This window comes from Monodon monoceros, unplaced genomic scaffold (genome assembly GCF_005190385.1).
Source record: "Monodon monoceros isolate NGI ecotype Baffin Bay Population unplaced genomic scaffold, NGI_Narwhal_1 Super_Scaffold_3, whole genome shotgun sequence".
Taxonomy (NCBI): Eukaryota; Metazoa; Chordata; class Mammalia; order Artiodactyla; family Monodontidae; genus Monodon; species Monodon monoceros.
Window position 1 is genome coordinate 97,208,843 of NW_021703780.1, and position 16,200 is coordinate 97,225,042.

General features: G+C 42.4%; 1 protein-coding gene across 14 annotated transcripts in view; it reads right to left on the reverse strand.

Annotated features, from left to right (window-relative positions):
- VGLL4 (vestigial like family member 4) overlaps positions 1-15,669 on the reverse strand; it is a 277,108-nt gene extending 261,439 nt beyond the window's left edge. For 12 of the 14 annotated variants that reach the window (XR_003796665.1, XR_003796669.1, XR_003796670.1 and 9 more), the window contains exons 1-3: positions 10,638-10,975; positions 7,974-8,156; positions 5,586-5,678 (exon numbers count right to left, since the gene is read on the reverse strand). Coding sequence is in view for 8 of the 14 variants with exons in the window: in XM_029242472.1 (XP_029098305.1) it covers positions 5,586-5,678; positions 7,974-8,156; positions 10,638-10,772 (411 nt within the window). In the remaining 6 variants the exon portion in view is untranslated. Of the gene's footprint in view, positions 1-5,585; positions 5,679-7,973; positions 8,157-10,637; positions 11,003-14,825; positions 14,920-15,528 lie in introns of those variants that run through there. The other 2 variants (XM_029242473.1, XM_029242480.1) reach the window with 2 other exon arrangements.
- Between the last annotated feature and the right edge of the window lie 531 nt (positions 15,670-16,200).

Here is a 16,200-nt window from a genome sequence, read left to right on the forward strand (position 1 = left end):
ATGTTGCTTCTGACTGATTTTCTCAACAAGTGAAGGATCTAGAAATCCCTAATAAGGACACCCATGTATCTGAAATGTAACCACCATCTCTAAATCATTTAGTGCTGTCACCACATCTTTCTCGTGTTCTAGAAAGTAGGGCTTAAATTGCCTTTTATTTATCAAATGTAGATAATTTCTGACAAAATTCAGATGGCACATAAAAGACACATACAGTATGAGAAACTCCAAACTAAAATTTTATTAGATAGCAAGGAAAGACAGGAATGATGTATATCCCCAAGTATAGTTTCTTCTCTAATTTTTTTTATTAATTGTGAAAAGCAATATTAGAAAACATAACTATTTTATAAATCTGGCTTAAGAACCTAAAATCTGTCTTTTACCTTTTGTCCCTACTTTTTTTTAAGGGAATATTTATAACGTACAAACCTCTCATGTGATAGGTAAGCCACTTAATTCCATACTACCACCTCCTCCCTCATAATTACAAGGACTTAATGGCCCTGAACTAAGCCCTGCAGCAATTGGGTGAGTTCAGTATTATTGCAAACATCTGCATAGTCAGAGCAAGCAGCAGTCCAGGAGCAGATCTGCCCAAGGCTGCATAATGAGTTGATGGCAAAAATCAGGGTAACACCCTTGTACTTGGCAAATCCAGATCTAAATATTTTGAGTTATCCTCATGCATTCTGTTCTTGTTAACTTTTAATCTTGAAAGATGATTAAAACAAAAGTTAAGGTCCTATTAGAATTCCTATGTCTATTCCTTGAATAACGTTCCCGCCTTATACTCCATACAGAATCAAGGATCTAGGAGGGCAACCTCCTCATCTCACTAACGGGGAAACTGAGGCCCAGAGGGTTAAAAGATCTCCCCATGAGGAACAGTGGCACACCGTACCAGGACCCAGGATTCGTGAAGTGAGCCTGTTTACTTCCAAATTCCTATTTTCATCCTCATTCACCAGGTCCTGCTCAATAATTCCTCACCCTCTTTTGTGTGTGTGTGGGGGGGGAACTTTTTACAGAAACTCAATGAAAATAGAAGTTATTTTGAGATACTAACAAAGATGCAAAGGAAAAAGTTTGGGGAAATTTTCCTTTTCAATAAATACGCTTGTTCTCCAAGAAAGTGTCTACGTGAGGTTGTTAAAAAAAAAAAAGGCAGTCTGTTTGCTACTCAAGGTTAAGAGAGTAAAAATAAAAGCATCCTTCCTCAAAGGAAAAATGTCAGTTCACAAGACTCTGCTACTGTGCTGATCTGGTTCTCCAGTGTAAGGTGAACTAGCAACTTGTCTCAGAAGCACTGTTATTTGTTGTTCAGAGTGAAAAGCCAGTGAACTCTTGGGACACTGCCAGAGAGGCCTGGGAAAAAAAGAAAGTCCTCAGATTTGTGAATAGCTGTTTGTATCTTACTGGGAATGCCCCGAACTGAACCACAGATATAGCATTAGCACTACTGCCAAGGGGAAAATCTTTACTGGAGAGAGGAAGGGGCAACACTTGAAGGGACTTTCAAAAGCTCAACTTGAGAGATTTGTGAGTACCTTTCAAGATAGAAAAAAAGAGAAAGTCACATGTGGTCTCCTCTATAATAGTCACATGGAGACAGAGCTTGAATTGCAAAGAGTGAAGTTAGAGTCACAAAGAACACAGTCCTACCTCGTGTTCAAATACTCGACCATTAACCAAATGACACCTCCCGCAGTAGTTTTCCATTCCAAATGAACAGAAAGGCTAATTTTTGCTGGAGGACCAAAAAGAAACAGTGAACATTTGAGCTGAATTAAAAAAAACCTTATCATCTACCTGTTGGATTATGGGCTCTTGAGGCTAGCAATGTGGTGATTTTTTTAAAAAAATTCTTTTGGCATGCACATAGAAAAAAACTTAGTTGTCTTTTGAATAAGTAAATGAATGGCTTAATCTTTTCATTTCCAAGGCTAGAAGTCCAAAGATTTGCTCTCAGCTGGGCAGAGTCAAGACTAGTAAGCTGGGCTTTCCAAGTCCCATTCAGGGACCTTTTATACCACTGGGATTTTACTATCTACAAAAAAGTAAATCAACAAAGTTACAATATGGTGATGCTTGCAAACTGTGAATATACTAACAACCACTGAATTGTACACTTTAAAGGGCTGAATTATATGGTATGTGATTATATCTCAGTAAACCTGTTATAAAAAGCTATATGACTAGCAAGTAAAAGTATATTGGAATGAATACATTAAAATAAGTTAAAATCCTTTTAACAAGGTGGCAAAATACCATTGTTTGCCAATGTGAATGCTTTAAAAATTCAAGCCATGTTATCTATACATGAAATACAAAACAACATGAAATACAAAAATCCAACTTACATTAAATAAATTAGAGAAGTAAAAATACTACTTTAGACTTCTTCTAACTTAAAAAAAGACTGGCCACAACAAGGTTCTGTTAAATACTTTTCATGTTTCTTAACTTGGAAAACTGATTGGTAAATAACTCAAACTTAAAGCTGCACTAGAAGTAAAAATGGGTTATCTCCTCAATTATGAGGTAAGGTAATGGTAAAGTCTGATAGAAAATTAATTTGCACTCAACTTTTTCCAGAAATGTCCATCTTTTTAAGCCAAGTACTCCTTTATATATATTTTTTGATAGTAAACTTTATGTTTTAGAGCAGGTTAACATCCACAGCAAAACCAAATGGAAAGTAGAGAGAGTTCCCATATATCCTCTGCATATTCCTAAGACTTAAATTGCTAGTGACTGAGAAATTCTACTCTCTTCGCAATATGGAAGATAATTTTAGAGCTTTAGACAATATAATTTAATGTAACTCGTTTTAAAACACATAAAAACAAAAAATTCACACTCATTCTCACAATTCTTTCTTAAGACAGTCACCCATTATTTTTGTCCAAAACGCTACCAACCCTTTCTTTTCATCGATTTGTTTCATCGCGTTTGATTAATATTTGCTGCCACCTAGAGGTAAAAACAGTTACTTTAAAGATAGTTATCCTAAGAATTCTCCAGTTAACCGTGATTTCTGCGGGAAAGGGAAACTGGAGGCAGGTGTGGGTGGAAGAGTTAATTCACCCATTTATGATTTTTGATTTTTTAAAATCGTGTCATGTTAACACCTCAAATGGTTTTTAAGATTGGTTAATTTTCTTGTGCTAGAAGCTTCTTAATAAGTCGGAGGGGTAGTCACTGTTATAAAGAACATTTTCTTCTCCAAGTTAGCTGAGAAATGCAGTTTTGTATGATCTGAGTGTAGCTGTCACTACTTGCCTTGAATTGATGTTTTTATTTTTTTAGGATACATGACATTTAGATGAAATGTGAGGTCATTTCCAGTGCTTACATTCTGAGATTTCATGGCATTATAGTTTTCTACAGCCTATTTCTAAAAACACTTGAACTATTCCAAGCACAAAACATAGTACAGAGAATAATATCACATTCAATATCTCATTTTATCTCAAAATAACTCTGAGACAGGCGAGGACAGAGAGAAGAGAAAGATTGTTTCCTGAGTGTCTAGTAGATGCCAGACATTTTAGATCTAGGCATTTCTCAAACACCTTTTGAGGTCGGTGTCACTGGCCTTGTCCCCAGGTGAGGGTGTCACAAGGCCCAGGGAGATTAAGTCACTGGTGCAGGGTCACACAGCTGGGGAGTGTCAGAGCTGGGACTCAAACCCCAGATCTGTCTGATTCTAAAACACCTGTGTCCTTTCCAGCATTACATTCTGCTTCCAATTTTCAACACCTTTGTGAAGTAGGCAGGGCAAGGATTGCTACTCCCATTCTACAGAGAAACTACCTGAGGTTCAGAAAGGTAAAACAACTTGCCTAAGATCACATAAACAGCTAATAAGTAGCAGGAATGAATAAGGCCCAAGGCTTCTAATTCCACGTTTATTAATCCTCCCATCAAACTACATATTTTGTATATTTAAAAAGAAACTTGGAAAGAAAAGGAATATTTACAAATTTCCAATTACATTTATTTGCTTAATTATGAGGCTTACTAGTTATCCAGCCTAGAAATGAGAAATTCATCTACATAAATATGAAATTAAATCAGTAACCTATTGTTTCCAGACTTAAAATGTGTTTTTAGTGAAGTAAAAATTATATACTGTACAGTAAAGCAAAGAAATCTAATCAGCACAGCTTGACAAATTTTTACACATGGATGTACCCATGTAACTATTACCCTGATCAAATGTTTCTGTATGTCTTAATGACCTACACTGTTAAATTTTAAGCCCAGATACAAGGCAAGAGAATCTGAACCTCCCACATATATCAACAGAGATTTTATGACACAACCAAGCAAGCTAGGACTGTATAAATTTCTCTAATTTCTTGCCATAGCTGACAAAAAAGGAGCAGCATAGTCACCCATGAGAGGCATTTGGGAATAATTCCTGAACCCTCTTTGGGACCTAAGACCCTCTGACAGCACAGAGAAAATTCTTCCTTGCTGGGAGATTAGCAACTGTCTAGTTATCCTAAGAATTCTCCAGTTAGCCGTGATTTCTGCGGGAAAGGGAAACTGGAGGCAGTCGCAGACAACTGCGACTAGTTCTTTTTTTTTTTTAATTTTATTTTTTAAATTTTTTTGGCTGCACTGGGTCTTAGTTGTAGCACGTGGGATCCTCACTGTGGCATGCAGGATCTTTCATTGCAGTGTGCAGGCTTCTCTCTAGTTGTGGCATGCGGGCTCCAGAGCGTGTGGACTCTGTAGTTTGCAGCACGCAGGCTCTCTTGTTGAGGCACGCAAGCTCAGAAGTTGTGGCACGTGGGCTTAGTTGCCCTGCGGCATGTGGGATCTTAGTTCCCCGATCAGGGATCGAACCTGAGTCCCCTTCATTGGAAGGCGAATTCTTTACCACTGGACCACGAGGGAAGTCCTCAAATAGTTCTTAAACTACGAAAATACCCCTTCTCAGAAAACAGACTATACAACTGCAAAAAAGAGGAAACCTGATATTTGTGAATGCGAGTCAAAAGTTCAAGTCCTCTCGACTTTTTTCCTGGTTTCTGTTTGTTTCCATTTCTAGTAAAGCCGGAGAAGCCTGCCCCTACAGCCTCCTCCAGCAACGTCCCAAATGAGGGTAGGGCCTGAGGAGGAGAATAGAGGGGAACAGAGTCCACTAGCCTCAGAATGATGACCTGTCTCATTCATTTATTCAACAAATATTTGCTGAATGCGTACTACATGCCAGGCATCGTCCCAGGCACTGTTGGGACAAATCACTGGACAAACAGTGCCCCATGGCACTTGCATTCCAGAAGAGGTGGCGATCTGGGGAGGCCGACCGAGGCTCCACCAAGGCACTGGACACCTCTTCTGCCATCCTCCCCAGCCAAACGGACTGACTCTGAACCTGATCCATTCAGACAACTGGAGAATCTTGAGAGGGAGGGAGCAGTGTGGGTAATATCTGGATACTGTCTGGCAACAAATTCTGTAGGGAGGGAAAGGAGTGTGAAACTCATTTCTACGTCATTGCCATCACAAAGGTCAAAGTAAGGTGAGGTTCAGAGAGGAGAGACATCCCTAATAAAACACTCACTCACCGGTTTTTGGAGTCGTCCAGCAATGTATAAGTTATTCCAGTTGAGGAGGTCTTCAATCAAAACACTAGTGCTAATAATGCCATATTTGATAAGCTGGAAAAGAAAAGAAATGGGCATGAAAAATAGCAAAATACCACACTGGTGCTTATGCAAGTACAAAACACAAAGAAATAAAATGAATTTCTGACCAGAGCAGAAGCTCGATTTCCAAAGCCACTCAAACTGCCTACCTTGTAAAAATACACATCTCCACAAAACCTTTTGCAAAGGATTAGTTTCCAAGACTGTGTGTTTCCTCAGGTATTCGAGGTGAAGTGACCACTGTTTTAACTCAGGCCTTCACCTGAGTTATAAGAAACCTGAAGCTCGGAGAGAATAAATGATGTGCCCAAGATGGTACCACATATAGCAGAGTTAAACTAGTCCCTGAATTTCAGTCTGGGCTTCCAATGTTTGCTTCACGACAAAGCACAAGAAATTTTCTTTAACGTTTTCACTGACATCCTTTACATGGTGAATTTCTCTTTCACTATAGGCTATTTCAAACACTTTTATAATCACAAAGCAACAGTCAAAAATAAAACCTCTTTATGAGCGCTGAACACATGGAATTATGGTCAAGCTCATTTCAATAGTAATTCACACAAACCCTGAATGCAGTTGTTCCAGGTTATGAAATCCCATTTGCTTCAACAAGTATCTTCAGACCCACTTCACTGAACTTCAGTACCCAAACAGCCTTCTCAGGCTGCAAATATCTAAAAAGTAGCTAAAGACTTTCAATTAAAAAGTACAGTCCCCTTGGCACATAATTATGCCCAAACATTGGGTTACTGGAGCTTGTAATATGATTTGAAACTACTAATTACAGATCAGCTCAGCATAATATTAATATGGAGAAAGAACACAGCTACGCGTCTGGCAGGACTAGAGTGGATGTGCAACGTTGCGCTGAATAACCTTCTTCCCTCCACTCTGGCCACAGTACTGCAGACAGCCCTTCCTGCTGCAGGCGCGTGACAGCTGAGAGGTAATGGGAGCATCACAGGGGCCTGTCACTAGCTAGCTGCAAGACCTTAGGGAGGTCATTGCCTCTCTCTGAACCTTGGTTTCCTCATCTGCGAACCACAGGTGGTGTCGGGTGGGACCTTAACCAGAAAAGTAAATGTATGGCCCAAAGACGTCACCAATCAGCCACAGCGCTCATTCCCGCCACGTTCAGATAGGTCTTCAAAATCCTTCTCAAGTCAGTACTCCAACCTCCTGCCCTTCAGAGTGTGGTCCATTGACCAGTAGCACCAGCATCACCAGATGCAGAATACCAGGCTCCATTCCAGACCAAATGAATCAGAATCTGCATTTCAAAAGGAGCCTCAGGTGACTCGTCTGCACATCAAAGGATGACTGCTCTAAGCCATCAGCAGCATGGAGCAAAGCTGGCACAGCAGCCACCCTCAGCCCAGCTGGCCTCTAGGAGGCATCTGACTCAGTTCCCCATTGGTCCTCTCAGACTGGGGTCCTGCCTAGTTCCGGGAAGCCCTTTTAGAGCCTGGGCCCTCCATATGAAAGACGGCTGGGCAGGGTTCCTGCTGTCACACAACCCTCTGCTGGGATCGGGGTTCTCACCTGCTCTCCAATACCCCTCATCAAATTCCACCCATCCGATGGCAACAAGAGGCACCATATGCTCCCATCTACCTATGAAACCCTCTCCTATGATACCCTCTCCACTTCCAACTTCTTTCTGGGAGTGTCTGCCCCTCTGTATGTAGATAAGATTAATTTCCACCCTGATCCACAGTGGGTCCGCCTATTCCTCCCACTGCCCAAACCAGTGGCTCTCAAAGTTTGTTTCAGACCAGTAGCGTGAACAACATTTGAAAGCTTGTTAGAAATGCAAATCTTTGTTGCTAAGAGAGTAAACCTTAAAAGTTCTCATCACCAGAAAAAAAAAAACAATTGTAAATACATGTGGTGATGGATGTTACCTAGACTTACCGTGGGTAATCATCTCACTATATATATATATATATCAAATCATTACGTTGCACACCTAAAACTACTACAATGTTATATGACAATTACCGCTCAGTTTTTAAAAAATGCAAATCCTCAAACCCTTGCCCCAGACCTACTGAATCAGGAACTCTGGGGGTGGGAACCAGCAATCTGTGTGTCCTACAGGCACTCCAGGTGATTTGATGCACACTAAAATTTGAGAACCAAAAAAATTTGGCCAAAGGCAAAAAATAAAAAGTCACATTCACCACCTTCATCCAGCAAAAGTGTGAACATTTCCTAACTGTAAGAACACATCTATTTAGCTGGTATTCTATTAACAAAGGTTAATAACCACCCAAGTTAAGACAAAGGCCCGCAGTCACTTACCCTCCCATCACACATGATCAATGGGTTGTAGTAAACCCCGGCGCCGTAGTTATTCTGGACAGTGGTGATAAACCTGGGCCCCAAAACTTTTAGGAACGAGTAATGGTTCCAATTTTTCTTCAGGTTTTTTGAATGCCATGCAACAGGGTCATCGACTGTGAACACGAAGTCCAGCATGGCATTCTGGGAGGTGAAGAAAAGAGAATAATTTTAGTTTTAATTCCTAGAAAGGCACCTAGGCAGAGTGGAAAGCTCTAAGACTCTATGCTGCTGTGATTAACAGCAGACCCAGGGCTGTCATCAGAAACTTAAGCAAGTCTCTGGAACCAATCTGAGCTTCGTTTTTGTCAACTCACATAATAACAGTAACACTTACTGAAGTGATGTTCCAGACCTCTTTTAAACACTTTATATATTATACATATAGTAACCCTTTTTAGCCTCAAAACAATCCTACAAGGTAGGTACTGTCATTATCCCATTTTTATAGGAAAGGAAAACCAAGGCACAGAGTAAGTTCCTTGCCCAAGGACACATGGCTACTGAGTGACAGACATAATCTGGTTCTAAATTCTGTGCTGGACCACTTGGCCACACTGTCTTTCATCTAAATCTAGTTAAACGTGCTCTACTTTTCTCCCAGATCAAATAACACCATATGAACAAGCTCTATAAAGCGTTATGTAAAGGGAAATAAGTTGTTTTAACTCTCACCCATTTGCCAACCCCTCACTGAGCACCTACGATGAGCTCTGATAGGTCCTGGGATAGAGGTAAAGACCTCAAAGTCTACTGGGGAGAATAGACAGGTTGCTAGCAAAAACTTGGTAGGAGAACACAAAATGCACTAACTTCACTCAGAGTGGGGTCAGAGAAGAAGGAGGAATTTTCCTACAGGTTTATATTCTTCCAGACTCTGATAAGTCTGAGTCTTAAAAGAATGTGCAAGAGTTCAGCAGGCTTGGCGAAGTACTAGGAGGCCTGAGGAAGGGAGGGAGTACTGTTAGAGGAAAACACTCTTGTGGAGATGAGAGCCGGTAGGACTGGAATGCGACGCAGGCAGGGGAGTGACCAGAGAGGGAGGCTGGTTACCATGCTAATGTTCCTGCAGTAGAAAGGGAGGAGGAGAGACTAAAGGATGGAACACCACACGAGGCTAACTGCCACTAAGGCACTGAGGGCAGGGGCTCATCTGGGAGAGACTTAGGTGCTGGAGTTTACTTGTTAACTTCTAGGGAATGAGGGTGAGGGAAAATGAAGGACCTTTTCTTGGAGGGAATTCCAGGTCTGCTCAAAGGAAAATCTACACAGGAAAATGAAGAGGCGGCTATAGAATCAGGAGGCCAAGGCCTGTTCTGAGTTTCCCACAGTGTGATCCACAAACCGGTGGTGATACTTAAGATTTGGGGTGGACACGTTTTTTAAAAATTTATGTTCATGTATGTTACAAGAAAGTAACTAGCCTATTGCAAACTACAATTAGGTTGCCCAACCTATATGCCCCAAATCTGTAATTTCTCATATGCTCTCAATTTAAAGAAAACTATTACTTAAATACTAGTATAGGTGGGAAACAGGAAATCCAAGCAATGGTACAGATGGCCTCACCAGGATGCGAAGAGACGAAGGTTAACTGAAAGACAGATTACAGCCAGGTGTCCAAATCCACGAGGCCCTATTGCAAACTGCACACTACCATTTCCTTCATTTATTAAAGAAACCCAGTCCAGAACACGAGTTGCACAGACAGAAAACATCTCCACCTGGACTCCCGCTCCTTTTACATTAATTCAGCAAGAGCTCAAAAGCTCAATTAAAAGCCTCATTTAAATGGAAAGTCAATTAAAAGCCTCATTTAAATGGAAAATACCTGCCTGCCACTTGTCTGCTATGTCTTGAATCTTGTTGCCACCTTGGAAGCAAAGTTTTCTTTCCATTTGCAGAAGAAAAAAAAACAAAACAAAACTGCAATCACAAGGAAAACTGTACCCTCACTACTGCTGTGCTCAGCCAACTCTGAAGAGCACAAGGCGTAGCCTTAAACAGACTCCTGTTACGTGTCCTGAGCAGGGGCAAATATACCGCTCATCACTGACTTCTGCGGTCAGTTAACGTCACTGCACATGCCCTGACCCTACAATCACTCCGTCAGCTTCCCGAAGTCAGGAGAATCATTTCGTTATTTTCTCCTATAACCAGAGACGTGATTCTCAAGCTTGGCTGCGTAGTAGAATCACCTGGGAAGTTTTTAGAATTCCTGAAGCCCAGGCTCATCTCAGACCAATTAAATCTCAATCTCCGCAGTTGGAACCCAGATATCAGTATTTTTTTAAGCTTCCCAGAAAACTCCAATGTTCAGCCAACGCTGGGAACACTGAACTAGCTCCTGGCAAATATTTCTCTTCCTTTCTTCCATCTTGTCCCCGCATCAGCTCTTCCCTCCGCATGACTGCACCTCCCGCTCTAGACCTAAGCTGACGCCTACGTATCCTTCAAAACTCAGCTGACGCTGTCGTTCTACTAGGAGCACTTTTGTACGGCTTGTACTTTGCCAGTTGATACGTGGAGTGCGCAGAGCAAACAGGTAGCTCTACGGCTCTGGAGGGACCGAAGGCAAAGGGAACTCGTGAGAACATTCCCGGCGTGGGGCCGACCCGGGCTCACCTTCTGGTCTGAGCTGGGCCCCGCCTGGCGGTACACCCCCGAGCCGTAGGCGAAAGCCAGGCTCAACTCCTCGGGGAAGTGACACAGGATCTTGCGAAAGGCCACCCCCGAGCTCTGCAAAGCCTGCAGAGCCATGGGGCCGGGGCTCTGACAGGGACCCGTGGAGGGCAGCAGGCGGGGAACGGGTACCCGCTGAGGGTGGGAGATGGAAGCCGGGGACCGGCCCAGACGGGAGAAGGCTGGAGCCGGGGGCGGGGAGTGGAAGACCCGGCAAGGACTCGGGGCTGCAGACCAGTCAGACACGAGGCTGGTACGAACCCAACAGGAAACCGGGCAGGCGTCGGCCTGGCCGGTCTAGCGCCCACCCTGGGCCACGCCTCCTGCACGCACACGTGCTCCGAAGGCGCAAGAGTAAGAGCAGGCGCGCGCTCGCTCGCGAGCGGGGACGCGAGGCCTTCGCAGAGATCCCTGGTGGTCGGAGGACCGCACTGCAGGCTGGCAGCCTGGGACAGTGACCTGGACATGAGTGGGGGAAAGTAACAGCTGATTGAACTGCTTTTGAACCTTAAAAGTTCTCTTTTGGTCTCGCCTCAAACCACATTTTAATAAGTGACTAGGAAATCATGCATGTGGTATTGCAGCTTCCTATCATCTTTCTGATGAGGTGAAATTCATATAACCTAAAATTGTACGCTTTACAATTCAGTGGCATTTACTGCATTCGCAACGTGTGTAACCATGTCTCTATGCAGCTCGAAAACTGCAGAAGATTTTGAAGGTTTAGGAAAACACAAATAAGATTCAAATCACCCCCAATCCCACCATCCAGAGATTATTACTTGTAAGAGTTTGCTGTGCCTTCTTGCCATTAAAGCCCTTTTCAGATCCGATAATGGGTATGAAAGTGTTCCATAAATGGTAAAAGCAAAAACAACAACAACAACAACAAAAAGCCTGCACCAAGGTTCTCTGATATTCGTATTTAATTTTAAGCATGGGGAGGAGTATTTGCCCCTTCGTTTTGTGGACTAGGCTCAAAAAAGGGCACATTAAATGCAGTTTCTGGTGGAAACGGGACCCCAGGTGAAGAGCTCAGCTCTTTGTGTATAACTAGAGAAACTTGCTCCAAGTCACAGGGCCATTCAGGATGTAGTCTGAGTCCCCAGACAGAGACTTTTCAGATACTCTTCCCTTCTTCCCTGATGCTCATGTCCTCTCAACAATAACAGAAGTAGTAAGAGCTAAATTTGGGTAACGGTGATGCACTCACATGCATTTTTCACTGAGTTCCCTCTACTGCCTTGTGGGAGAATGTGATTGCCTTCATTTTACAGATGAAGCAGCTAAGCGTTAGAGAAAGCATCGTGCTTGGGATCACATCAGCTTGTGGCAAAACTGGAATGAAGAATCTGGCTCCATGTCCTACGACTCCACTCAGTCCTTGAAGGGTTTTGAGCAGGGACTTGTCGGGCTTAAACGTTAGCCTGGATCAGAGTGGGGAAAGAGAGGCAGGGAGACCAGTTAGGAAGCTGTTACCATAGTTTCATTGTGAATTAAGTTGCCTGGCCTGGGGTGATACAGGCAGGGATGGGATTAATTCAATTTGAAAAATGATTATTGGAATTCAAACTCTGAGGTAAGTCAAGATGACTAGGAATGAAGCTTTGCAGGCACTCAGGGTCTATGGAGGAAACAAACAAGCAAACCCAGAATATAACATGCGGTGGTGAAGCTGGGTACCCAGTGCCCTGCAGGACCTATGATGAGGGAGCATCCATCAGTTCTGGATGTGCAGGGAGAGACCAGAGGAGATTTTGCAGTGATGGCATTTGAGCCAGGCCTTAAAGGATGGGTAGGAGATTATCAAGCAGAAGACAGATGGGAGATTCTATCAAGGAAGGATCGATCAATAGGACAATAATAATAGGTGACAATTGTTTATCTTCTATTCCAAGCATTCTCTATACTTATCTATTCTCTTCATTCCAAAGACCCCTGAGGCAGGTTCTCTTAGACTATCATCTTTCACAAGAGGAAACAGACCACCTAAGAGGAGAAGCAGATTTCCCCAGTCCCACAGTTAGGAGCGCGGCGAAGTCAGGATCTGAACCCAGGGCTCCTGAGCTCCAAAGGCCGAGCTCTTTACCACCTTGTTTCAGAGCCTTCTAAAGTGGGCAGCTTGTGGGCTTCCCTGGTGGCGCAGTGGCTGAGAGTCCGCCTGCCGATGCAGGGGACGCAGGTTTGTGCCCCGATCCGGGAAGATCCCACATGTCGCGGAGCGGCTGGGCCCGTGAGCCATGGCCGCTGAGCCTGCGTGTCCAGAGCCTGTGCTCCGCGACGGGAGAGGCCACAGCAGTGAGAGGCCCGCGTACCGCAAAAAAAAAAAAAGAAAAAGAAAAAGAAATAAAGTGGGCAGCTTCTGAGGCAAGGGAAGGGAATGGGAAACCAGCTGGTTTTACTCCATCAACCAAGGTTGAGGAGCAGCTGCCATGGCCACCACAAGGCCAGAAAAAGGACGGCAGAAGGGAGACACAGTGCAGCTCAGTCTCCTTCTGGGAACACAGGCATTTTGGTTCATTCTGACTAAACACTACTCTTGCCCAGATGGCCAGAATCTGAGATGCACTCACCGTGGAATTACACTGACACCTTTCACCTAAAGATAGTGAATAAAATGTCTGCCGGCATACTTCTTTTCTTTTTTTTTCTTTCTTCCCTTGAGGAAATAATTCAGCATTTTCCCCCCCTCTTTGCAAAAGTAATCCATACTCATAAAAATGTAAACATTACAAAAATCTGGATACCATCCCCCAGAGATCGCCACTGGTAATCTTTGGTACATATTCCTCAACATAACTTTCTATGAATATATTAACATTAAAAACATTTTAAAATGGAAGCACATGATAGATACTCTTTTGCAATTTGCTTTTTTTCATTTAAAATATCACGGACACCTTTCCATATCAGAATATATAGATCTACCTCACTCCATTTATTAGCAAAATTTTCTAAAATATGGATATGCCATCCTTTGTTTAAACATTTTCATGTTGATGGATATAGATTATTGCCATTTTTTTGTACATGCAAACAATGCTACAGTGAACATCCTTTTACATAGAGCTTTGGAATGTATGCAAGCATTGCTAAAAAGGAGATTCCTAGAAGGGGACTTGCTGGGTCAAAGTGTCAGGACATTGCTAAAGTCCCCTCCAAAAAATTGTACCAATTGTTCCACTCCCACCAATGGAGTTCAGCCCTGGATATAAATAAAGATTCTGCAACGTTTCTCTGTTTTTTTCCCTTGCAGGCTTTCACACGTAATTATCAGTAATTTTCGTTTTCATAAACACTTTCCTTCCTGATAATGCAAAAGCACCAACTGGAAAGTTCCATCACGTTCCTATGTGCATTTCGCCTCTCCCCAGAAAGAGGCAGAAGCAATGTAGCAAGAACACATTTGTATTCTTCATCAGAATTCTCCCTGCTCCTAGCAGCTCATCCACTTCCTTTTAAATTACCGTGGCTTGCTAAGTTAGAAGCTATTAAAAAGCTCCAGTGTTCTATATAATCGCTTTAGGGTTCTATTGGAACTCTCATACCAATGAAATAAAAGCATTAGAGAGTCATTTTAAAATATAGATAAATGCCACTTGACTGCATGTTGGATCTCATTTTTCTGATTTATCCCGCTGTTGGCTTTGTGCTCCTTAACAATGACCAAGTCAGGCTAGGTTTCACCAGGAGGATGTTCACCTATTCCATTTTCTAAAAAACCCTGTGAAATCTCTAAAACTTCTATGCCTCAGTTTTTCTTCTAATCAGCGTTTAAGTAAAAGGCATAAAGTGTTTGGGAAAAGAAACTTCAGGTGCTGTGATCCTTACAATTAACCAAATTTTCAGTTGACCTGCTAACGGACGTAAAGGAGAAAAGTCTTGATCTGTCTCATCAGAGGTGGGTCACCTGCCACATCTGTCCATTCTCAGCTGACGGATGTGTCAAAACTGGGCCAGATCGAGAGCATCTTTAATACATTTTTAGTCTCTCATCGGGGCGCTGAGAGACCACCTGAGTTTGAATCAGGGCCCCAGGAGTTAATAGCTGTGTGACCTTGAGCAAGACAGCTGAAGATCTCTGTGTCTTCTGTTCCTCATTTGTAGGATGGTCATGCAAATAATACCTACCTTTTAGCGTCGTTGGGACAGCCAATGAAATAGTATCCAGAAAGTGCCTGCCACAGAGCAAGCTCTCAGTAAATGTTCTCCGTCGTGTTGGATTCTGAAGAGACAATGTACGAGAGGAATTAAGAAGCATAAGAATACCTAATATCTTTATGGCACTTAGCATTTCGCACAAAGAACTTTTCCAGACATGGTTTTATTTAATTCTTAAAACAAACCCTGCGAAATTAGTGTTTACTAGTCCAATTTTACAGATGGATAAATTGAAGTGTAGAATAATGAAGTCATTGCTTGAAGTCCCAATAGAGTGCCAAATCTAATTCTTTTCCTCTTGTACCATAAAAATAACACAAACCGTTTATTTTCCCAAGGGATTCATTCATTCATTCATTCTCCCATTGAAATCTTCCTCTTCCTCCGTTCAAATATCACCCCCTTCTAATCAGAAGTAACTGTTCTGTCCTCCATGCCCACATGTAACCCTTTGCTTATAGCTCTACAGCCCTGGTCTTAAATACGCAATGTGTCCATCAAGAACAGTTATAAAAGGCTTGGGGACTCTCCGAGGTCAGGGGCCATATCTTATTCATATTTCTATCCTTTAGTACCTAGCACAGTGCCTGAAACAAAATTTCTGCAATTGAGAACGTCATAGACATGTATACAAACCAATTACAGTAAAATACAGAGATGGTCTGTACCATACCTGTGGTAAGACAGCTCTTCAAGGATTCTGGGAAAGCTTCTTGGCACTGTGTTTTCCAAGGAAGCTCTGGAAGATCACACTCTTACAGTACTAAAGAAATGAATGAATAATAGTAGAATTTCAGGGAACAGAACAGGTGTCTCATCTGAGAGGTAGTATAATACAGTGGTCAAGACTATGGAGCCTGGATCCAGACTGCCTGGTTTGAATCCTAGCTCAGCCACATATTATCTGTGTGACCTTGGGCAAGTAGCTCTGTGCCTCAGTTTTCACATGTATAAAATGGGGATAATAGTAGTGCTTACTTCACTGGGTTGTCACAATGACTAAACTCGTTAACATACATAAACTGCTTAGAAAAATACTTGACATGTAGTGACTACTATGTATGCCTTTGCCATTATTACCATCATCATATAGTGTCCCTGAATTTCAAGCAAGTCAGCAACTGTCTACTTTATCTCTTCGTAAAACTGGCCCTGAATTTTGGGAGAAATTGAATGGGCAAAGAACCCAGTTAGAGAAGAAAGAATTCATTACTATATACCTAGTCTATCTCTAGCCACCAAAGTCTGCCATCTGGATTTGGTGTAGAGCAGCATGTCTCAAAGTGGGTTTCATTGAATTATTATTTGGAGTTATTTGAAAAAAAATTCCATAGTCACCTAAGTT